The sequence below is a fragment of the Protobothrops mucrosquamatus genome, unplaced genomic scaffold (genome assembly GCF_001527695.2).
Source record: "Protobothrops mucrosquamatus isolate PMUCROS unplaced genomic scaffold, P.Mucros_1.0 scaffold1587, whole genome shotgun sequence".
Classification (NCBI taxonomy): Eukaryota; Metazoa; Chordata; class Lepidosauria; order Squamata; family Viperidae; genus Protobothrops; species Protobothrops mucrosquamatus.
In genome coordinates, this window is record NW_015387750.1 from 87,214 (window position 1) to 112,971 (window position 25,758).

The 25,758-nt window shown below is 40.1% G+C and overlaps 1 protein-coding gene across 1 annotated transcript in view; it reads left to right on the forward strand.

Moving 5' to 3' along the window:
- LOC114923017 (fetuin-B-like) overlaps positions 1-19,046 on the forward strand; it is a 58,914-nt gene extending 39,868 nt beyond the window's left edge. The window contains exons 9-10 of the mRNA XM_029285375.1: positions 16,528-16,698; positions 18,975-19,046. Of these exons, the coding sequence (XP_029141208.1) occupies positions 16,528-16,698; positions 18,975-19,046 (243 nt within the window). The remainder of the gene's footprint in view (positions 1-16,527; positions 16,699-18,974) is intronic.
- The last annotated feature ends 6,712 nt before the right edge of the window (positions 19,047-25,758 follow it).

A 25,758-nucleotide genomic window follows, 5' to 3' on the forward strand; every position in this document is an offset into this window, starting at 1 on the left:
ATATGTGAACAACCGGTTCTCTGTGTGGATGCCGCTTCTGGAAGTCCATTCTGAACCTGGGCGACAAAAAAATTAGCTACCAGTTCTGCCAAAGTGGTGCGAACTGGCTGAATCGTACCACTGCCAGCAAGGGCTATTGTTAAAATGTATATTAACTCTAACGCATTGTTTCTCACTGAAGATTATTTTGCTTTATTATGCCATATTGTAACCTCCTAAAACTGATCTTCCAGGATAAATTTATGAGTACAAATGTTTGGAAGAAGCCTAAACTTTGAGAAACGAGGAAAAATTACTAAGCAACTACTATATGCTTTTGTTGCTAAGTTAGGTTACTAAGAACAGTTACTAGTTTGTGCCTCAGTCTGTTCTGCCAAACAGCCCACTTGATTTGTTTGCAGTTCAGCATATGAGAACCTCAAAGGCATTTAGTGAATGATTCAAGCTTTACCAACATGGCTGATTATGCCAGCTAGAGCAGTGGTTCTCAACCTGTGGGTCGGGACCCCATTTGGGGTCGATCAACCATTTCACGGGGGTCGCCAAGCAAGGCTGTCCACCATTTTTTTGTCCGCCATTTTTTCCCCTTTTCCAGCGGGTGCCTTACCTCCCTTGGGCTGGGCCAGCTGGTGGTCGGCCTGCTCTGTCTCTGCCGCTTGCCAGCTACGCCTCGGCCGGCGCAGGGGGCGGAACCACGCATGCACAGTGCTCCCGGGCAGGGAAAGTCCTCGACTTACGACCGGTTGTGTAGTCCTCGACTTACGACCGGTTTAGTCCTCGACTTACGACCGGTTTAGTCCTCGACTTACGACCGGTTGGGATCGCGGCATTAAAAAGGTTGAGAACCACTGAGCTAGAGAGTGAATGGTGTGAGCTGGAAGTTGTTGCAAATGTGGTTTGAACTTTGGATCAAGAGGCACCTCCTTCATCAGGACACAGAATAAAAGTTACTTCAGTCTTTACATATTCATTCATCAGATGTTACCACATTGTAGAATCTGATTCTGCTGTGAAAGAAAATGTAATCCAGATTAAGAGTCAGTTTGATATTATGGATAAGGCATCAGGCTAGCTGGGGAATTCTGGGAGTTGGCTGGGGAATTCTGGGAGTTGAAGTCCACAAGTCTTAAAGTGACCAGGTTTGAGGACCCCTGAGTTAAAGGTTTGAGAGAGATGGTTTATTTTCAGGCTGATCCAAGGTTTTCTGTATTTTGGTTCATTTAAATATACAAGCTCAAATTCAAATGTATTGTCTCGCCTTTTTTAATAATAATTCTTTGCTTTTCTAAAGTTGCTAGTTCTGTTATTACACGTCTTTGCCCCGACTGTCCAAGGCCCGGAAACCCGTCTAACGATGATTTTCAGAAGACAGCAAGAGAGACACTGGCCAAATTCAATGCTGAAAATAATCACTATCATTATTTTGCCCTTGTCGATGTCACCAAAGGAACGTTTCAGGTATTTTTGAGCAAAAACCTGATGCTGTATCTTTGATTTGTATGGAAACTGCTACAAATGCCTGGGTTTATGTCAAATGTAGAAAATTAAAAATGGTAATAGAAATAATCCCAGAAGAGGATAATTGATTTCTACATTATTGCCAAAGAAAGTACATAAACCAGGGGTCTTCAAATTTGGCTCTTTTATGATTTGGGGACTTCAACTCCCAGAATTCCTCAGCCAGGCACGCTGGCTGACGAATTCTGGGAGTTGACGTCCACAAGTCATAAAAGGGCCAAGTTTGAAGACCCCTGGCATAAATCTCAAAGTCTGCAGAAATCTGATTTGAAAGATTTTAAATTTTATCTGCTAGAAGTCTTCTCAGGAACATCCAGTTTCTCAAATGGATAGGAATTTGATCTTTGGACAATGTTACATTCAATTTGATTACTGAATATTTCAGTGTCTTCTTCTTGATTACGTTTGACCACATCCTACCAGTTCTCCAGTTCTCCTGGTGCTAAGAATTATGGGGACTCTCTGGAGGGCTTCAGGTTATTAAAGATTGATAGGGCACCCAAGATTATGAGGAACATTTTCTGCAGAGAATGTGACCTGCTCTAACAGTTTATGACTTTTTACAGTGGAATTCTGGTTCTTCATACTACGTAGAATACACCATCCAGGAGACTTCCTGTCTCAAAAGTATACCTGTGTCTGATGTCACTCAGTGCCCTCTCCTCCCATATGAAACTGCAGTAAGTATTCATAATCTTGCATTAAACTTGAATTGACATCATGGCTCAATGCATTCTTTCTCAAGAACCAAATTTTCAACTGCTCAAACAGAATCATGTTCTTTATTCATTAATGTCTGCTGGCCCAGTGGCTGCATTTATACAACATTTAGATTGGCTTAATATATCTATATTAATAAATGACAAAGATATTATTTACAGTACTCAAGAAGGTTACAAATTTCCCTGTTGCATTGATTGCTTAACTATCCACCTTTCTTATCAGTAAAGATAGTAGTAAAACTTTCTCCTCTCTTCTTCTTCTTGTGCCATATCCGTTATTGGACATTGGCGATCATGTTGGTGATCCTGTTTTTATCAGCAGCCGCACGAAAAAGTGCTGCTGAGTTTTGTCCAAACCGGTCCCTTAGATTTTGAAGCCACGATGTTCTTCTTCTGCCTGGACCTCGTTTGCCTTCCATCTTTCCCTGGAGGATTAAATGGAGTATGCCGTATTTTTCTGGGTGTCGCATCACATGTCCGAAATATTCTAATTTTTGGTTTTTAATTGTTTTGATGATTTCCCTTGGCTTTCCCAGGCGGCTTATCACCTCCTCATTTCTGATCTTGTCAACCCAGCTTATATGTAACAGCCGCCTGTAAATCCACATTTCAAATGCTTCTAGTCTCTTCAGGTGGCCTTCTGTCAGAGACCAACTCTAATCCTATTCCTTTACCCAGGCCAAAATTTTCTTTCAAGTTACACTTGGTGTATATTTTTCCCACCCATTCCTCCCTAAGCATAGGATGCTGCTCCAACATTCCACTGCTAGTGTTTCAACAAAATGAAATTTAATGTGGAGAAAAGCAAGGTTTTACACCTAGGCAGGAAAAACCAAAGGCACTAGTACAGATTAGGCAGAACCTGGCTCAAAAACAGTAATTGTGAAAGAGACCTTGGAATCCTAGTGGGGGATCACTTAAACATGAGTCAGCGCATGCGGCAGCAGCCAAAAAGCTAATAGAATACTTGGTTGTACAAACAGAGGCATAGAATCAAAATCACGTGAAATATTAGTACTACTTTATAAAGCCTTAGTAAGACCACATCTGGAATGCCGCATCCAGTTTTGGTCACCACATTACAAAAAAGATGTTGAGACTTTGGAAAAAGTGCAAAGAAGAGCAACTAAGATGATTAAAGGCCTGGAAACCAAAACATATGAAGAATGGTTGCAGGGTTTGAATATGGCCAGTCAAGTAAAGAAGGACTAAGGGTGACATGATAGCAGTATTCCGGTATTTGAGAGGCTGCCACAAAAAGGAGGGGGTCAACTTACTTTTTAAAGCACCAGAGGGCAGGTGAAGAAACAATGGATGGAAGGAGCATCCTGGAATTAAGGAGAATGAGCAACTTGGAATTAAGGAGAAACTTCCTAATAGTGAGGACAACTAACTAGTGGAACAGCTTGCCTTCAGAAGCTGTGGGTGCTTCATCACTGGAGGCTTTTAAGAAGAGACTGGATAGTCACTTGTCTGAAATAGTATAGGGTCTCCTGCTTGAACAGGAGGTTGGACTATAAGGCCTCCAAGACCCCTCCCAGCTCTATTCTGATTGATTGTTTGCTATCTTATTCCCATTTGCTTCTCAAGCTCTCAGTCCTTCTCAGCTTGTAGGGATGAAGGGAAAACAATTACATAGAGCTGAATGACTATAGCTAATCTGAAAAGTTTTTAAGGGTGTTTGGCTACACTAACCATTTATGTGCAGCTTTACCTCCTTTATGCACAACTTCCTCAGTTCTCCAACTTAACACCCTTTCTCTCTTGACTAACATTCACAGCCTGCAACTTCATAGTTTCTCTTCCCCCCCCCCCATATGATAGTTGTGGTCTCTAGGCTCTTAAAGTCCCAGGGGACACAAAATGATAAGGAAAACTCACACACAAAAGCTCATTAGTTTGGACATACACTCTTAACTGAACACAGGAGCACAGTTTTGCTGACCTGATTTTAGGATTTTGAAGGAAGCCATCTTTATAAATGAAGAACAGTTGGGAGAAGATGCTAATATTAGCTATAATAAATCGACATCAAAACCAATAGAAGTAATAAGAGGGTGATGGCGGTTGACTGAGTGAGAGACAAAAGTCCACTGCGTACTGTTGGTGTTTTTGGTTTAACTTTTATTTCATTGCTGCTGATCTTGATTTTAAAGTTTTTAAAGTTTTATACTTATGTTTTTATTCTGTTTTAAGCTGCCAGATTTTCTCAGGTCTCTGAGATTCCACCCCAAATCATAAGAGATGAACATCTATAATAATAATAATAATAATAATAATAATAATAATAATAATAATAATAATAATAATAATAATAATAATAATAATAATAATAATAATAATAATAATAATGTTGGAAGGGATCTTGGAGGTCATCTAGTCCAACCTCCTGCTCAGGCAGGAAACCCTATACCATTTCGGACAAATGGCTGTCCAGTTTCTTCTTAAAAACCTCCAGTGTTGGAGCATTCACCGCTTCTGGAGGCAGGTTGTTCCACTGGTTAATTGTTCTAACTGTCAGGAAGTTTCTCCTTAGTTCTAGGTTGCTTCTCTCCTTGATTAGTTTCCATCCGTTGCTTCTTGTCCTGCCTTCAGGCGCTTTGGAGAATAGCTTGACTCCCTCTTCTTTGTGGCAACCCCTGAGATACTGGAACACTGCTATCATGTCCCCCCTCGTCCTTCTCTTCATTAAACTAGACATACCCAATTCCAGCAACCGTTCCTTATATGCTTTAGCCTCCAGTCCCCTAATCATCTTTGTTGCTCTTCTCTGTACTCTTTCTAGAGTCTCAACATCTTTTTTACATCGTGGTGACCAAAACTGGATGCAGTTTTTTTTATAAATCATAAAAGACCATGCTTTTCTAATTCAATACGAGGACATATTCTACATGTCCATCTTTTAGAAATGGAGAAGAGGCATAGAGTTAGATTGGAATGGTCTTTGGTATTCTTCTAGTCTAAACCAAACTCCATTTCCTAGCTGGAATCTTCTTATCATCTCAGAAAACTCCAAGCTTAAATGTTGGACCTCACTTAAGAACTGAAAGAAGAAGGCTGTTCCAGTTAGTTTGCATCTGAATTCAAACTTAGTAACTTATTATTTTCCAAGCCAATTTATGAACCATAAAGTTAGTTATCAGTTTCCAAAATGTTGCAGGAGAATTCTCCAACGACCAGAGAGTATATAGCTATAGGAATGTAATAATTAAAATAACAAAATTCATATCTGGAACGCCAAAATGCATTTCCTATTCTGGAAAATCTGCTTCAAGAAATCCATAGAATGGTTGAAAAGATGGAATTTAAAATTCTAATGAATGAATGAACCTTTATTATCAAAGTACAACATGTATACAATGAGACTGGCTGAGCCTCCCTCCGTGCCCCCCGCAACAACTCACAGTGACTACAAACCCAGCAACTTATTACACCCTGTGAGATAATTGCACAGCACACCGGCCTCACGAGTCTATCATGAATAAAGCTATGTCCCGTTCAAGAGCCTGACAACCCATGGATAGAAGCTATTCTTCAGCCTGTTGGTATGGCTGGCTATATTTCTATATCTCCTACCAGATGGTAGGAGAGTAATAATAATAATAATAATAATAATAATAATAATAATAATAATAATAATAATAATAATAATAATAATAATAATAATAATAATAATAATAATAATAATAATAATAATAATAATACTAGTAAAGTTGCAAGGTACCTTGGAGGTCATCTAATCCAACCCCCTGCTCAGGCAGGAAACCCTATACCAGGGGTTGGCAACCATAAACACTCAAAGAGCCACTTGGACCCATTTCCCACAGAAAAGAAAACACTGGGAGCTGCAAAACTCACACATGCACGCGCACGCGCCAGAAGGGGGGCTTGATTGAAGAGTTTAATTAAAAAGAAATAGAGGGTGCTGTGCATGAATTCTCTCTCTCTCTCTCTCTCTTTCTCTTTCCCTCTCTCTCTTTCCTCTCTCCCTCTCTCTTTCTCTCTCTCTCTCCCCCCCTCTCTCCCTCTCTCCGATCTTCTGCTCACCTGGCAAAATGGCTTCACGCTGTTCTCCAACAAGCTGACACACATTCTTATTGGGCTGGCTCCTGCCCTGCCAGACCTTTTCCCCCACTCAGTGAGAGAGAGAGCGGGGCGGGAGAGAGAGGGGGGAGAGGGGGAGAGAGAGAGAGAGAGAGAGGGAGGGAGGGAGGGAGAGAGAGAGAGAGAGAGAGAAGGGAAGCGCAAGTGCCTCTCTCTGTCTCTCTCTGCAAATGGCAGAGGAGGCTGGGAGCTGCAGGGGAAGGCTCAAAGAGCCACATGCGGCTCCGGAGCCGCGGGTTGCTGACCCGTGCCCTATACCATTTCGGACAAGTGGCTGTCCAGTCACTTCTTAAAAACTTCCAGTGTTGGAGCATTCATTTCTGGAGGCAGGTTGTTCCACTGGTTAATTGTCAGGAAGTTTCTCCTTAGTTCTAGGTTGCTTCTCTCTTTGATTAGTTTCCATCCGTTGCTTCTTGTCCTGCCTTCAGGTGCTTTGGAGAACAGCTTGACTCCCTCTTCTTTGTGAAAGAGGTACCAACCAGGGTGTGAGTCATCCCTGAGAATTTTCCTCACTCTTCCAAGGCAAGGGGCCCTGGCGATGTCATCCAGTGGTGTCAGGGAGCAGCCCACAATGTTTTGTGCTGTGCTCACCACCCTCTGTAATACCTTCCTATCTGCGGCTGTCAAGCCAGCATACCAAACCATGATACAGTGTGAGAGGACTTCTAAGAAGCATAGCACAAGAATTCAGCCTTCCCATGGAGGCTTCGTTCACTCTAGTGGGATCACAGAATTTTGAGGAAGAAGAAATGGCATGCCAACCACAGGGAGAACTCCCTTTGATACAGAACATCTGAACAACCACTGTTACCCCATTGCATATTAGAAATCTTGGCAGGTTAAATTTTTTGGGTTTTGTTGATGAAAACTTTCTCTTTTGCTCTAGGAGAGAGGCCTATGCAAAGGCTCTGTTTTAAACCAATTTAAGAAAATGGTCACTGTAAGCTGCAATTTCTTCCCGCGTCCGGTAAGCTCCTCAGACAGCAATCATCTGCAGAAAATATTCATTCCTGGGTTGTTGAACAAAGTTTACAGTTTAAAACACATTGACCAAACTTCCTCCAACAAACCAACAGATTTTTCAAATGATAACAATAAATCATTAGGGAAGACATGGTTTGATGAATCAGGCAGACGAAGTCCTGCCGAATAAGATTTTTTGTGAGTTACTATTATTTCAATAATGATCTTTTATTATATTACAATTTTAAATTCTGTCTAAAGCCCCCGGGGTGAGGCAGTTTATAACTCTTAAAATACAGTGATGAAATGAAGTGAAATTGAACAACATCCCCTCCCCCTAATTAAATAAGTAGAGAAAAATGTTCATAGGTAATTGTAATGGTATGTGGGAAAGACCTTGGGAGATGGGACGAAGAGATGCTTCTTAGGGAATGGTCAGATAACCAGCAGTTGCATAATGGATGGACAAGGAAACTCAGAGGGGACCCTCTCTAGTTTCTTGGGCTATAAAGAAGATGGGAGATTTGGGGAATATATACTTTCAGATTAGCACAGTGGTGGTGAACCTATGGCACGGGTGCCAGAGGCGGCACTCAGAGCCCTCTCTGTGGGCATGCGCATCATCGCCCCAGTCCTAGGCCTTCAGCTGGGTTTTATAAAACCTTTTCGCTTTAGGCCTCCGCCGCCATGCGCAAAAAAAAAAAAAGGTTCAATCAGTCAATTTCAACTTCTCGCGGGGAAAAAAAAGTTATTGCAAAGTTGGAATTGATTGATTGAACTTTTTAGTCCCACCCAGTCTGCCGTTACCACCACAGCCATGCCCACCGAATTGGCCACGCCCACCCAATGGGCCACACCCACCCGGCACTCGACAATGCATAAGTGGGTTTTGGGTTGCACTTTGGGCATTCAGTCTCTAAAAGGTTCGCCATCACTGGATTAGCACATTTCTCTCAATGTAGCCTTAGAGCAAAGCAGAATCAGCTCCTCTGGACGTGTTTCCTGCCCATCCACCTAGTAAGAAGACTGACAATAATTAAGATCTACCTATGAGGAAGTACAGTTGGAAAGGCCTCCCCCTTGTTGCATCCAGAAGTTATGAACACCAGCTGTCTTGGACATTTCATGAAATAAGTAAGCATAATCTATCATCCAGATATGGTCAAGTGTCTAAGCAACTTTTCTGTGTCTTTTGCTTTATCAGAAACACCAGTCTTCTTTCTCAGTCAGGCAAGTCGTGCCAAACATTCCTCCCTTCCCCAAAGAGTTTTCTGGATCATCTGAATGCCCAGGAGACGTTGCAATAAATGTCTACGGCCTTCAACTACCCTCCCCGCCGAAAGCCAGGGCTTTTTTTCAGCTGGAACGCGGCGGAACCGCGTTCCGGCACCTTTTTTCGGGCCGGCCGCACCGGAAATAGCCCCTCCCAAATTTTACTTGCATTCCTGTTCTCTAAAGGGGCGGTCCTAGGGTTTGATGAGGGCGTGGCCAGGTTTGAGTTCCGCCACCTTTTCTCCGAGAAAAAAAGCCCTGCCGAAAGCTAAAACCTCTTGAGCTAAGATTGATGTATAACACTGAAAGCTTAATTCAGAAGAAGCCTCCCTCCCTCTCTCATCACAGATTATCAAGAACAGCAGCTATTTTTAATGCTCAAGGCAATATTAAAAAAAATATTCAATAAAAATAACTATGTAGCATGGCAGTCTTTGCAGTGGTTATTTCAGAAATCAGGTTTGTTTGTTTGTTTCCACTTTCACTTTGGAAGCAGAGGCACAGAATCCTGCACAGAATCCTGTGGCGATGATAGGCATTTTCCTGTTGTAAGGAGCAGACAAATTAAGATCATCGGTAGCGATGAACATTTGAAAAAAAATAAATAATATATAAGTGGCTATGGACACCTGATTTTTTTTCCCCCTGAACGTTTCAAACTTAGAGCTTGGAGGAAAATGCTCTTTGAAATTGGCTAGTAGAAGTTATTTGATATAATAGAAATCCAAATATTTCAATACTCCTCATACGATGCATACCTCTATTTTCTAGCTGCACATTGCACCATCTCTTTGTCTGCCTAAAAAAAAAAGATACAGCAAGAGTAAAGAACATTACAAAATTGTGAGTGACTATTTAAACCAGAATTTGCATACAGTGGCTAGGGAATTCCAAGCATTGAAGTCCACCTATAATAACGTTACCAAGGTTGTAAAATACTGAATTAGACCACAAGTCGAACTGCGAAATCCCATTTAATGCATCCTAGAAAAAGAGTCTCCTAAATTCCACCTGAATTCATGCAGTGAAGGAGATCTCTCTAGAGTCTAGACCAGGGGTTGGCAACCTTGGCTCTTTTATGACTTGTGGACTTCAACTCCCAGGATTCCTCAGCCAGCAAAGCCAAGTTTGCCTACCCCTGGTGTAGACCATTGGTTCCCTAACTATGACACAAGCACTCTCTGTGCTGGATCAATATAACCCTGACCAGAGCATATAGATCTGTATGTTAGAATGTTTGGCATTTATAGGGTTAAATGCTGTCTCCTTAAGAGATGGCTTATGGGTAATGTAGTTTTAGCTGTTCAGTGAATCCTATGTTAACAAGTCAGTGGGAGGGACTACTAAGTTCATCACAGGATATCCTGGCTACATGCCAGCTCGTATTTAATTGTCTTTGTGCGAAACTAACCATGCCGCACGCATGGACATCATCTGTAACAAGGCTAAAGTGAATATAGAGGAATTACTGATTTTACCTACAAAGATGGACAAATATACAACATCCAGATGAAACTACAATATCTTGAGTTCTGCCAAGTATTCCTGGAATAAATATTTGTTTAAAACCATCTTCGTTGAGTTATCTGTCTGGTCTTGAATTACAAAGCATTTTAGTTAGGGATCCAGAACACTCTCCATTAAGAATTATGTTGCAGACTGGAACTTTGTTTATTCAAAAAGGTTGATAATTTCCCAATTTCCTTGTCACCATTAAATGCTTACTAGTTACTAGTGTGTGCCTCAGTCTGTCCTGCAAAACAGCCTGCTTGATTGGTTTGCGCATGAGAAACTCAGTCAGCATTTCGTGCACAATTCAAGCTTTGCCAACAGGGCTGACTATGCCAGCTAGAGAGTTATAAATGTGCTTTGAACTTCGGATCAAGAGGCATCTCCTTCATCAGGTGTTAATGGATGATAGAATAATGGGAAGCCTCTTCAGAAAAACCTTGACAAAAAAATCGCAGGCGCAGTCCCAGCAGAACAGAATTAAACAGAAGAAGAAAAAAATCCAAATTGAGTTAGTTTGGGGGGGGGGGCTCCAGTCTGATGCTGGTTGGTAGAAGAATTCAGAGATGGTCTTGGGTAATGAAATATCTAACAAACCAAAATCACCAAGCTCAGAGAACATCAAGAAATACAGTCCAATCCAAAGGTGCTTTTTCAAGAGGCAACTGCTCTTCCTTGTTTTTTCTTTGAAGCCATTTTACTTCTCATCCAAGAAGCTTCTTCAGTTCTGACTGGATGGTGGTCATTTGCATTCTTTTATGGAGCCATTGAGGCCACCTGGAGGTTTATCTGTGTCCTCAGGGTCACCGGAATAGTGCAAATGGGTGCGGAGCCTTCTTGGGACTGCTGAAAGGACTGTGTTGGGCAGCTGTGCTTTCTGCAGGATGTTTTCAGCCCATCAGGAGTTTTCTTTCTAGGATGACATGGTTACTAAAAAAGGCATAGTTGTAGGAAGGAATATAGGCCAAGCCATGGAAAAGAGGGAGAGAGGAACAAATCTTTAAAGGGGGTTTATGGAAAAGACTGCACCACAAAGACGAAACATGACAAAATCCTGACCTTTTGTTAGGTATAAAGAACTGAAATAACCTGATCTTTTGCTATACCTAAGATCTGAGAGGCATTTAAGATTCTGTTATTCTCCCCTTCAATAAAGAAGAGCATTCCTGAATCCCTGGAGAATCTCTGCCATCTCTGAAGGGATGACCGCCCCCCTTCAGATGGCCACTTCCATTAGTAATCCCAACAGGTACACATCATTAGTCTAGAACCCTGCATCCAGAAAATATTGCAGATAGTATTTTTATGAATGTAATACTGCCTGGATTCATCTACTATGGGAAATGATGTATTATTTAATTATGAGGTATTAAATAAACAATTTGACTGTATGTACACAGCAGGCAACCTCATGAAAAACCCCAGTGGCTAAACTAAGGAGATATCATTATGGCTGAATCTGTTATATAGACCCTACCTCTGATGTCCCACCATGAAGCTTAAAAGAGGAGCTTTAGGTCAGCAAGATGATCTAAATTTTACCATGGAAAAAGAGATATGGAAACCTTTTCTTACTTTGGACTATCCCATGGTTTGTTCAACCATCACGTGCTAAATAAACCAGCAACATCTGGGGGAAAAGTCAACATCTACAGGACAGCAGGTGCCAGGTGCCAGTCAAAGCCTACCATCCTGCAGACTTTGACCTTCCCCAGAAATCCTAATGGCAGTAACCCACATGTAAGTGGGCTCAATCGGCACACTAAAACATGAAGTATGTTCTCAAAATTAAATGCATTGAGCCAGAGAGAAGCAAGTCACAAGATCAGTATGTGAACTCAGTCGTTCCTTTGGTGGTTTCATGTGTGAATTCACTTATGTGCAGGTCTCCTGGGCCACTCCTTTGCAACTGAAAGGAATTTAGTCTGGTCTCTGCCCATTTGCAGCAGAGATGAGAACCCTTCATTTCTTTTTAAAATGTCAGAATTCAGTGTACTGAGATCCACTCCTTAAATTTATGCAATGTATGTATCCCTTTCTTCCTGTACCCCAATATCGTTACCCTTTGCGATGCTGGAATTTCACCTTATTTTACCCCTTGATTCGGACATGAGCCCTTCATTTTGGATCCTCTTTCCCTCCTATTGACTCCATTAAATTTTCTGTTTATTTTTCTTAACCAGGGATCAAACAACTGGTTCAAGAACCTAGAAGGCAGACCTACAAAAACATTTAAATAGTCCTTTGAACTTTTGGAATTTACTTTTTAATATCAGAGGATAATGCCCATTGCACAGCCCATGAAATTGCCAGTCAGCACTCTGTTTATTCTGACATGCACCATGCCAAGGCATGATATTCCCTGAAGATTGCAACAGAGCAAAAATAGAGACAGATGTGGCGGTGGTCCTCAATCTAATCAATAAACATTGTAGGGAAGGCTATGTTTTACCGTGTTTCATGTTGCTGATTCTCATGTGCAACAGCTGGTTCCACACTACGCTGATTTAATGCAATCCCCAGGTAGTTATTTGACTATATTATGTGATCACTTTGGAAGTTCGTGTTTGCATCATATGGGAGCTGTTTGTTTTTGGGTTTTTTTTTAAATGTAACTTTTAAGGTAAAAATCATTTTCAAAACATTATTAATTAATTTGGTGAGCTCAGGAACATACCTGAAATCTATATAAATAAAAATGTAAATGTTCGTTTGTTCAAAATCTTAAATCTCCGAAAGTTCTTCACCGATTGCTTTGAAATTTTGACACAATGTTGCATTCGAATACGTGCGTGTTTTTATATACCTATATTATATAGATGTCACACCTGTGACAGGTAAAAACATGCTTTTTTAAAAAAAACAGTGCCATCTGTTGGACATAAAAGCAACACACGCTTTTACCAGACTGAGCCACAGCAACGCGTGGCTGGGTACAGCTAGTAATAAATAAATAATTTATTTTGAAATATGCTTAATTTTAAAGTGCAAAAAAACATACACCACTCTGAACACTGAGAAACCTAGAATCTCTCCTTTTCCACCAATTTGTGAGAAACATAAAATAAAGTTGATAATCTGGAAACAGAAACACGCGAAACAGAAGTAAGATAACCAAAAACTATCCCGTATCTTGGTCATCCAGGATATCTTCATTCTCTTTTATTGCTGAACTATTCAGACTGAACAGTAATAATTTTAGCATGTGAGATTACTGGGAATCCTTGATGCTCTGTGAGCATGGTTGTTTTCTTGCAGACATTTCCCTACCCAAGTAGGTAACTTCAGTGCTATGCACAAAGGATGTTACGTAGTTGGTTTATGAAACATCTGCAAGATCTGGGAGCACCAAGGACTCCACTGTTCAACACTGAGATACATAAATTATTTTCTCTTGAAACAAACTCGTCTTGGCCAGTCTCCTTTACATAACCTCCCAGATTTCAGTCTCTCTATTCTTGCTGCTTGCAATCCTGGACTCTACTGCACAAGGATTTCTTCTGCGTTCTGCTGTGGTCCATGCTTCCCTTTATTCTCACAATGGCATGTGAGATTCATTCCAAATTTTGAAGTCCCAGGTCTCTTCAAAAAAAAAGTATGCCTTTTCCTCAGAATCTCTTCCTCTTACTGCAGCCTTTCAGGATATTATACAGTTCCTAAGAGGGGTGTTGTTTTTTCCTCATAAACCACTCTGAAATGAAAGGTCATTTAGAAATAAAATATTTTCAGGCTTCCAGTTGTGGCGTCACAGCGAGGCAGATGCTGGAAGACGAGCTCTGTCTTCCGCGTTTGATTTCGTCCCGCTGTGGGACCCTGAAAAAGGTCAAAAGCCACCCCGTAGAGGTGGCATGATTGTTTGATCATGGGGGGGTGGCAGCCCCCCCATTTGATCCGAGGAAGCCCTCCAAACCAGCAGGGGAAAGACTGGCTACATTTGGAAGACACCAAGCACTACCAAGCAAGTTTATAGCAACGTGGATGAAACCGGGTGATATCTAAGCCTCTCTTTATGAATTTAAAACCTTTTCCTGAATATCTGCCTAAAGCACTCCCCCCCGAAGACAAGGAAAAGGGAAATTCCACCCCATTCCCTCAGGAAAGCGGCAAATCAATTACCTGAGGAAAAGGAGAAACCTATAAGACTAACTTGGAACCAATACATATATATGACTTGGAAATTTGGAGACTAAAAGTGATTTTTAAGACTTTAAAAAAAAGGCTGGAAAAGCTTATAAGTTTTGGTTTTAAGAACTGAAAAATGGCATTGATGACATCTAGTGGTGAATGTATGGCACTACAATTTATTTTTGCCGAAAAGCAACTTGGCTTGAAGCCCAGAGTGAGATAAGACTTTGGCTGGCCTTGAAGCTCTGATTTTTGAGATTTGCAGCTGAGAAAATGGAACAGGCTTGGAACTGCTTATCTGTGTGACAGAAACAATAATATCATTTTAAAATTGGCCTGTCTGAACTATGAACAAAAATACTGACTTTTAAAACTGTATTGTGGATCTATCTTCCTGAAGAAGACATATATACTATTGCCGGATATGATGGAACACTTTGGAACACTTTGGACTATAAATCTTGATTATTAAACAACTTGTAATGGTTCTTTTTTTCTTCCTGGACAGAAAGGATATCTTCCTCATTGGACAGAAAAATTTGAACTTTATTTATATCTGCTTAGGGGAGGTTTAAGAACAGTTAGTTGGTTGGATAAACTCATAAAGACTACTTACAAAAAATAAAATGGATGTTTCCTACTTAACTTTAAATGGTGAAAAACCATCTTTAACACAGGTCTCCAGAAGCCTCAGTTTGCCATATTATCAAGAAAATACTGATGAATCACAGAAAGAAATTTTCTCCATGTTGAAATCAATACAAGAAACAATCGCTTTAGCTTGTGATGAGTTTAAAAGAAATACAAAGGAGATAAAAGAACATTTTTTAAAATTTTAATCTACAAACCCAGAAAATAAATACAGAGAAGGAACTAGCAACTCAGAAAACAGAAGGAAAAATAGAAAATGCTGACACAAATATTGAGGATCTGAAGGAAGAAAATTGTGACCAGACTCAGATAAATGAAGTCTTAGAAGACACAATGAGAATATTGGAAATGGAGTAGACATTCTACAAATCAAAGTCTCAGAATTTACTGGAGGACAAGGAAGGAAATCTGATGGAATGGAAGAGAAAGCTATCAATAGAACTGTGGGGTATTGGAGAAGGAGGGAAGCTGTTTAATGAATATCAATGGGCCGGTTCTTTCAAAAATATCTTAACTGAATTGATTCTCTTGACTCATATAATATATATAAAAATAGAGGAAGAATTATTTGATGATCCAATGTATTGACTTGGAAAGTTAGTTGGCAAAGGAAGAAAGCAAGAGTAAGACTGAAAGTTTTGACCTGTTAGAGGGAATGTTACATTATCAATTAGAGATTTGAATATGGTTAAGAATAGATTGTTAGAAATAGAAGTATTATTATAATTAGATAGATAGGATTTGTAATCAGAATATCATATCTTGGTATAAAAATGGAAAGAAGAATATGTTAAGAATTTTGAATAGGGGGAAACGTTTGGTTACCCAAAGATAACTTGTTTTGAAATTATAAATAATTGGGATATTTTGAACATGGATGGGGAATTAAAATTGTAAAAAGCAAAAATAGGATCTAGACTGAATAAATGGATATTGAATGCAAATGCAAGTAAGATATGTTTTGGTTAGAAAAGATATTTTAAAATGATATTATTGACATTTTTAGAAAAATATAACAAATATCGATTGGAAATTCTTTATTTACTTACAATAATAAGGATTGTATTTGCTTAGTGTGGAATAATGTTTATTACTAGAAGGGAATTAGAACTGAAAAAAAGTGAAAATAGGATACAGATTGAATAGAATTTGAGCAAAACTGGTTCTTTACCACTTTATTCTTCAGCAAAACCCATTTTATTTGATCCTCTATCTATGCCCATGTTGGCCCTATTAATGATTACAACTAGGTCACATCACATTAATGATTACAACTAGGTCACACATGGGAATTGAAAAAACTAAGATACATTTTAGTGATAGTCAATTGTACTGGGCCCTATGTCTATCAAAATTAAATAGGAGGGGAGTGGGGGAGGAGGGATGAAGGAAGGCATAGCAAAAGTTGTTTAAATTCAAGGGCATGACTATAGTAAGAATTCCCCTTCCAAGTTATACATTTCTAATCATTGCTTCACAGGTTGAAATTTAAAGGTGCAACAGAAGAGCAAATATTAGCTACTGATTTCAAAGTGTATATATAAAGAAAGACAAAGCTCTGTCAGAACCTTGCTCTCTCTGCATAGCTCCATTTGCTGTCTTCTCTGATTCTGCAAACATTTCCAAAATGGCCCTTTTAACTTCATTCTTAATTGGGATCCAGCTGTTTCATGCAGTGGCTTCCGTCCCACTTCCTCACTTTCTTTCCCCATCGTGCAATTCTGTGGGGGTAAACATTGCTGCAGAAGAGGCCCTTAACAAACACAACAAATATCGGACAGAAGGCTACGTTCTTGGCCTCCAGCGCATTTTTGACGCCCAAGAAGTATCCGAGGTAAGATCTCCTCCTTCTATTGATTTTTTTTTCTTTCTTACCACTCAGCACCAGCATTCTGGTGTCCAATCATGGTAGCACTAATGTATTTGAGCAGGAAAAAAACCTATAAAATCACTTGATGGCACCCAAGAAATATAGCCTAGATTTGGTAGCCCTAATAAAAAGACATACTCAAAGTAGGGCCAACTTTCTGATTAGACAAAGTCAAGCCACTAATATAAAAGACAGGGTAATATTTGAGGGTAGAGATTTGTTCTCTGAGCTTGTGGGTTGGTTTCTGAACTTTCGTTACCAGGCTAGGTAACATCTTCAGTGGAATTAAGGGGATGTCCGTGTCGGAGTTCTTCTGCTAATAAAGGCTTCATGGAGTCAGTAGGTCTTGTGATGGAAGGGTCACATCAGAACAGAATAGAATATGGAATGGAATAAGAATGGAATAAGAATAGAATAGAATAGAATAGAATAGAATAGAATAGAATAGAATAGAATAGAATAGAACTGGAAGTGACCTTAGAGGTCTTCTCTAGTCCAGGAGAACATATATCATCTCAGACAAGTGACTGTCTAATGGTTTCTTCTTAAAAACCTCCAGTGATGGAGCACCCACAATTTCTGGGGGTAAGCTATTCCACTGGTTAATTGTCCTCACTGTCAGGAAGCTTCCCCTTAATTCCAGGTTGCTTCTCTCTCTGGTCAGTTTCCAACCATTGTTTCTTGTCCTGCCCTCTGGTGCTTTGTAGAATAGTTTGATGCCCTCTTCTCACATCAGGTGAGGGTCTTGTGATGGGTCTTATGATGGGGAGGTCATTACACGTGAGGATCATTGGGAGGCGAAGTGCCGGCTGGGGAGGGTTTGCATGGGTTGGTTGAGTGTTAGTGCTATCACTGGTTGGCTGTGCAGTTGATTTGAATTTTCAGGGGTTCATAGGCTGTTCGATGTGTTTGTTGATGGAATTGCTTGTGGAGTGCCAGGCAATTGTGGAGTGCCACAAGCAATTCCATCAACAGACAAATTGACCTACAACCAGCCTATGAACCTCTGATAATTCAAAGCAACCACATAGCCAACCAGAGAAAGCAACAACCGTCAACCAACCTATGCAACCCTCCCCAACCAGCACTTCACCTCCCAATGACCCTCACTTCACGTGATCTCCCCATCACAAGAATCACAAGACCCCCACCTGATGTGACCTACACCTGATGTGAACCCCCATCACAAGATCTACTGACCACACGAAGCCCTTATAAGCAGAAGAACATTAATACTGACATCCCCTAATTTCTGCTGAAGATCTTACCCAGCCTGTTAATGAAACGTTCAGAAACCAACCCACAAGCTCGGAGAATGAATCTCCACCCTCATCCTACACCTGAGCTACAGATATTTGCCACCAGGATAATATCTGTCTAAGACATTCTAAGTTAATCATTTGGGATCAGGTTTCATGATAATAGATATTCACCCTTGCTAGGATTAAAATAAATGTTTTGCCTCATGTAACAAATCATCTGGAGTAAACCGTGATTTTGTAGACACAGATTCCCTCTAGACATCTGGGCATACAAAGTTCCAATATGCTACAGACTTTTGTGCCCAACTCTCAAAAGAACAGGGTTTATGTTATTTAAGTTTCTCAAAGAAGCAGCTGATTGCTGTTCCAAATACAGGGAAGAAAAATTAAACAAGGGAGGAAAAAATGGAAAGTGATTAAGGACCAGCCTGTCCTATGCTCTCCCAAGTAACCAGTTTCCACAGATGCATTGAAGATACAGTGATCCATTACAACATTAAAATACTGAGAGATTTATCTAGTGGTCTACAGGTTCTCTTCCCACTTCATCGGAGACTAAGGTACAGCACTGCAGTATCCCACCAGAACTGCAAACCTTTTTGGCATGTGCACAATATTGTTTAAGCGGGTGGGGAAAAAAGCTATCAGTCATGCATCACAAGACCATCACAACTGTGCTTGCATTACTTCAAAAGCGAGACAGGCAGCATATATATTTAATAATTAATTAAAATTAATTGGACATCCTTGCCCCATTCAAGGAAGCTGCTGGATTTATCTGAGAGTGCAGTTGATTCCTTGATATCAAGTGAAAATCAGATGATCTCCTGTCTTTTTCTGAATGTTGATTTGAAGGTTAATTTATTTTCATCCAATGTGCTCCCAATTGATTGACACCGTGTCTTGCCTTTTTAAGAGTTTGCCTTTCTCCATAACAGAATGATGAGTCTGTTTATAACCTCGTTTTGGATGTGCTAGAAACCGATTGCCATGTCCGGAGCAGGAAATCGTGGAAAGAGTGCAACTTTAGACGTCCACATGAGACAGTAAGTAATCGATCTGCTTATTTAAAGAACTACCGATGGGGTTTAGAAAGAAGTCAAATCTGGGTTTTGAATTGGTTTTCAAAGGAGGCTGAGGGTGTCACTCAACCCACTTGCCATGTGGTAGCAAACTTTTTTCTTCAGAACAGCCTTCCCAACTTCTCCCACGTAGCCATTGGTTTCTTGGCATCTCTGTGTTCAAAATAAATCCCTGCACTGTGGTGCCATGTCCACTCAGTGGCATTGTACACATGAATCATAGCATTGGAAGGGAGGGAGATGAACGGGTCAAACCCCCACTTAGTGGAGGAACTCAAGAGAAAGCCTTCCTGACAGAGGGCTCTTGGGTCATCTGGCAAATGTATTTAGGGACAGAGATTGCTCATTATTTCTCTTGGCAAAACATTCCCGCTGTCCCGCAGCTCTTACGCTTGAGAAGAGTTTCCTAATATTCAATCCGAATCCCACTCCTGCGACTTAAACTGGTTCTTCCATGTCTGCACCATTGAAAGAGAGGAAACAGTTCTTGGCCTTCCTCTAAATATCCCCCTTTTGGGTACCAAATGAATCTTTGCCCCCCTCCCCTCCAGTCCTTTATCAAACAAAACATTCACATCACCTTCAGGGTCTTAATTTCAGGACTCGTGAGCATTCTTCTTGGCCTGACACTTTTCCATCTCTCTGACTCCTCCCGTAAGTATACTAATTTTCCCAGAGGATACTTTTGGCCTTTGGCCTTTTAAGTTTGGTTTAAAGCGGGTAGAACTGAGATCACATCTCCTGGATCGATCGTGTTTGCTGCACAAATGAGCACTTCCTAGTCCAGTGGTGGCGAACCTATGGCACGGGTGCCAGAGGTGGCACTCAGAGCCCTCTCTGTGGGCACGTGCACTGTTGCCCCAGTCCTAGGCTTTCAGCTGGGTTTTATAAAACCTTTTCACTTTAGGCCTCCGCCACCGTATGCAAAAAAAAAAAAAGGTTCAATTTCAACTTCTCGCGGGGAAAAAAAGATCTCGCAAAGTTGGAATTGATTGATTGAACTTTTTAGTCCCATCCAGTCTGCCGTTACCACTGCAGCCACGCCCAGCCAATGGGCCACGCCCACCCGGCACCCAACGATGCATAAGTAGGTTTTGGGTTGCAGTTTGGGCACTCGGTCTCTAAAAGGTTCGCCATCACTGTCCTAGTCCTAATACATTCTGCAGTGCAAAAAAAAAAAAAGACAGTGGGGTTATATAAAATCACAGGAAGAAATGTAGGAGCTGTAGAGATGTGGAAAGCATTACGAAAGGAAAGTAAACCTGGGTCTAAGGTGTGGAAAAGATCCAGCTTTTCATTATGTGTCATGGAATCATTGGTAAAAGAAATCGGTAGCGCTAACACACTACTTTCTTTTGTTCCAGGTCTTTGGCCATTGCGAAATAATAATTAGATTAAATAGGAAAACAAATGATTCATTCTTGCACAGAAACGACTGCTTTTTACGCCCTCGTACGTATTTTTCATGTTTACTTCATATAGGTTTGGCAAAAATGTCTATCCAAGCACATATATCTCGCAATTTCAGTTTTACAGATATCCCCAAAGAGATTTAAAAAGTAGACGCAGAAGCACCCAAATTAAATTTTAAAGCCTTGTTCCGTTCTTCCAGGTATCTTAGGCTACATCTGTAATTTCGGTTTGCTCTATTACTCAACCACAGGTGTCGTTTGGCCCAATTTCCTTTTCCGTATATTTTTGTTGCAAATGTATACATTTTTCGCACACTTTTTTCTCCGTTCTTTTTCTGTCAGCATTTTTATTAGTATAAGGTATTATTTTCTACTAACTACGCCTGCATTTCTGAGGAAATTTTTAATTAAATTAAATTTAAAAATGGAATTCAGATTTTTTTTTTCTGCCACTCAGACCCAAATGATGCTTTCCAACCAATTCATGATGCACTGTGGCCACTCTTGTTGCTTAGTTAGGTTAAAAAACAGTTACTAGTTTCTGCCTCGGTCTGTTCTCCAAAACGGCCCACTTGATTTGTTTGTAGTTCAGTACATGAGAACCTCGACAGGCATTTAATGGATGATTCAAGCTTTACCAAAATGGCTGACTATGCAGTTAGAGTGAATTGTGTGAGCTGGAAGTTGTTGCAAATGTGGTTTGAACTTTGGATAAGGAGGCATCTCCTTCATGAGGTATTAATGGATGATGGAATAACAGGGGTAGTCAACCTTGGCTCTTTTATGACTCGTGGACTTCAATTCCCAGAATTCCTGAGCCAGCTTAGCTGGCTCAGGAATTCTGGGAGTTGAAGTCCACGAGTCATAAAAGAGCCAAGGTTGACTACCCTTGGAATCAAAGTTACTTCAGCCTTGGCATATGCATTCATCCGGTGTTACTACGTTGTAGAATCTGATTCTATCATGAAAGAAAAAGTAATCCAGATTAAGAGCCAGTTTGATATAGTGGATAAGGCATCAGGCTAGAAATTGGGAGACTATGAGTTCTAGTTCCATTTTCGGACAGGAACCCATGGAAGGAGGCAATAGTAAAGTGCTTCTGAAAAATCTTCCCAAATAAATTGCATGGAGTTATCCAGGCTGTCTCCAAGAATCAGGCACGAACATATGGAAGAAGAAAAAATCCAAATTGAGTTTATATTTGGGGATTCCAGTCTGATGCTAGTTGGTACAAGGAGGCAGAAGAGGTTTTCGGTAATGAATCGTCTACAAGCAAAGCCACCAAGCTGAGGGAGCACCTAAAACTCCACAGTCCAACCCTGAGATATAGATATTTTTCAGAATTGTACCCCTCATAATGACAGGCTTCACTGGTTCCCTGCTATTGAGTGTTGTGTCAGGTCGCTAAACAACTATGACCCTGATGAGATACCGGTTTGATAGAGAAGCTTAATTTTCAAGCTGATCGAAGCTTTTCGATTTAAATGTACAAGCTCATATTCAATCACCTTGTCTCACCTTTTCAAATGATGCTTTTTTTTCCCCTTAAAGTTTCTACTCCTCCTTGCCCTGGCTGTCCAGTGCGCAGGAACCCTTCTGAAGACAGTTTTCTGGAAGCAGCAAAAGAGAGCCTGGCCAAATTTAATGCTGAAAATAATCACTATCATTATTTTGCCCTTGTCAAGATCACCAAAGCAAATTCACAGGTAAAGCTGAGACGGAGTGTTTTCAAGCAAGAAAGTTAATGCTGTCCCTCTTAGGCCTGGTACTCTTCAATATCTTCATAAATGACTTAGATGAGGGAATAGAAGAGGAACTTATCAAATCTGCAGATGACACTAAGCTGGCAGGAATAGCCAACACCCAAGAAGACAAGCTCAGGATCTAAAAAGATCTTGACACACTTGAACAATGGGCCTTACCCAACAAAATAAAATTTAATGTAGAGAAAAGCAAGATTTTACACTTAGGTAGGAAAAACCAAAGATCCAAGTACAGATTAAGTGAAAAACCTGGCTCAGAAACAGTAATGTGAGAGTGACCTTGGAGTCCCAGTGGACGATCGCTTAAACATGAGCCAGCAGTGTGCTGTAGTAGCCCCAAAAGCTAATACAATCCTTGTTTGCATAAACAGAGGCATAGAATCAAAATCACATGAAGTATTAGTATTGTTTTATAAAGCCTTAATAAGACCACACCTGGAATACGTGCATCCAGTTTTGGTCACCACATTACAAAAAAGATGTTAAGACTGTGGGAAAAGTGCAAAGAGGAGCAACTAGGATGATTAAAGGCCTTGAGACTAAAACATATGACTAAAATATATGAAAACATATGCAGGATTTGTGTATGGCTAGTCTAGAGAAAAGAAGGACTGGGGGGGAGGGAACTTGATAGTAGTATTCCAGTATTTGAGAGGCTGCCCCAAAGAGGAGGTGGTCAACTTGTTTTCCAAAGCACCAGAGGGCGGGACAAGAAACAATGAAAACTAATCAAGGAAAGAAGCAACCTGGAATTAAGGAGAAACTTCCTAACAATGTGGACAATTAAAGAGCTTGCCATCAGAAGTTTTGGGTGCTTCATCATTGGAGGTTTTTAAACAGAGACTAGACAGTCACTTCTCTGAAATGGTGTAGGATCTCCTGCTTGAGCAGGGGGTTGGACTAGAAGACCTATTCAGATCTATTCTGTATCCTTGATTTGTATAGAAACTGCTGCAAAAACCAGGGTTTATGCAAAATGTAGAAATTGAAAATAATAACAGAAATAATTCCAGAAGAGGGCAGTTGATTTCTACATTATTGCCAAAGAAAGTGTAGAGACAGATTCTCAAAGTCTGTAGAAATCTGAATTGAAGAAGATTTTAATTTTTATCTGCCAGAGGGATTCCCAGGGCCGTCCTGTTTCCCACATGGGTTTGATTCTGATCTTTCTACAATGTTACATTCAATTTGATTACTGAATATATTTATGTCCTCTTCTTGAAAATATTTGACAACATCCTACCAGTTCTCTTAGCGCTAAGAATTATGGGGACTCTCTGGAGGTTTCAGGTTATTGAAGATTGACAGGGCACCCAAGATTATGAGGAACATTTCCTGCAGAGAATGTGACCTACTCTAAATGTTTATTACTTATTACAGGTGGTTGCTGGTATTTCCAAAACTGTGGAATTCATCATCCAGGAGACCTCCTGTCGTAAAAATACCCCTGTGTCTGATCTCACTCACTGCTCTCTCCTCTCATCTGAAACTGCAGTAAGTATTTACAATCTTGCCTACAACTTAGCTCAACATCATGGCTCAATGTGTGTCTTCTAAAGAACTAAATTTTCCACTGCTCATATCGTGTTCTTTATTCATCAGTGTCTGCCAGACTCAATGGCTGCATTTATTCAACATTTAGACTAGCCTAAAAATGGGTTGAGGTAATCTGTGGGAATCCATCAATTATTACCTTAGTTTGTTGCATAAATCAAGCCATCACATTATGCCATGCTATAGTTTATTAATTCAGCCACTGCATTATGGAATACTGAATTCATTCATTCATTCATTCACTCACTCATTAACATATTTATTTATTTATTAAATTTATTGGTCACCTCTCTTACAGCAGGGTAACTTTGGGCGGCTCACAATATTAAAAGGACAAAACAGTACAAAACCTGTACACAATACAAATAAAATATTATGAAAATATAAATACTCAACCCTAACTAAAAGATGGGCCGGGAGGGAGTAGGATGAACAGGGGGGAGGTGGGATCTGTCAACCAGCCCCAGTGCAAAACCCCAATGCTTGTATTATACAAACAATGCATCTCTAATATATTAAGTGTATTATATGCAAATTTATATGCCTATGGATGCATTATACCATATTTATAAGTGATAAAGATATCATTTACAGTACCCTACAAGGTTGCAAATTTTCCCATTTGGTTGTGTTCTTAACCACCCACCTTCCTTAGCAGTCAAGTTAACACAGTTCTTTCTCTGACTTTCTCCTTTAGGGATCTCAAATTCCATTCCTTTACATAGGACTTAATTTTGCTTGTGTTTGCTCTCTTTTTCTCATTTCCTTTTTCATCTCTCAGTCATTCTCAATTTGTTCTATACCCCACTGGCTTCTCCTTTGGCTCTTAAACTCAACCCCCTTTTTTTTTCCACCAACATTCACCTCCTGCACCTTCATGGCTTCTCTTTTTCTCTCCCTGCACTACAGTTGTGGTCTCTACACTCTTAAATTCCCAGGGGTCACAAAATGATAAGAAAGGAAAACTCACACCAAAGCTTATGACTTTGGACATAAATTCTTAAGTGAACGTACAGTAGGCACTGGGTTTTGTTCACCTATTTCTAGCATTCTGAATGATCTTCAGTATCTTCAGTAAGGAATAATTGGGAGGCAAAGGCTCATATTAGCTATAATAAATCTATCTAAACACAGAAAGAAGAAATATGGGGGCCAGGGAGGCTGAATGAGAAACAAAAGTCCAGCCCTGTATCATTGGTGCTCTTATTTCATTGTTGCTGATCTTGATTTTAAAGTTTTTTAATGTTTTTATACCTATGTTTTTATTCTGTTGTAAGCCACCACAGTCATTCAGGACACTGGGATTGGCAGCATATAAATTAAATAAATAAACAAACAAACAAATAATACAGATCCACACTGAAGCCGCGGAAGAGGCTAATGTCTAAACCTACTTTGAGCCCATGCTTTTATCATTAAACCTGAGAACCTGTTCTACATGTCCACCTTTTAGAAATGGAGAGGAAGCCGAGAATTATGTTGGAATGGACATCAGTGGTCTTCTGGTCCAAACCAAACTCCATTTCTAGCTGGAATAATCTTATCATCCCAGCAAACTGGCTCTCCAACCTTAAATAAACCCTTAACAAATGAATGAATAAGGCTCTTCCAGTTAGAATTCAAGCTTAGTAGATCATTATTTTCCAAGTCAAGCTATCAACCATAAGGTTAATTATCAATTTCCAAAATTTTGTAGGAGAATTCTCCAACAATCGGAGAATATATAAATATAGGAATACAATCATCAAAATACCAAAATTAATATCTGGAACACCAAAATGCATTTCCTATTCTGGAAAATTTGCTTCAAAAAATCCATGGAATGGTTGGATTACTGTGAAAAGAAAGAATTTAAAAATTATAAGAAGCATAGCAGATGAATTCAGCTTTCCCATGGAGGCTCCATTCACTCTAATGGGACTACAGAAATGGTCATCCTGAGGAGGAGAAA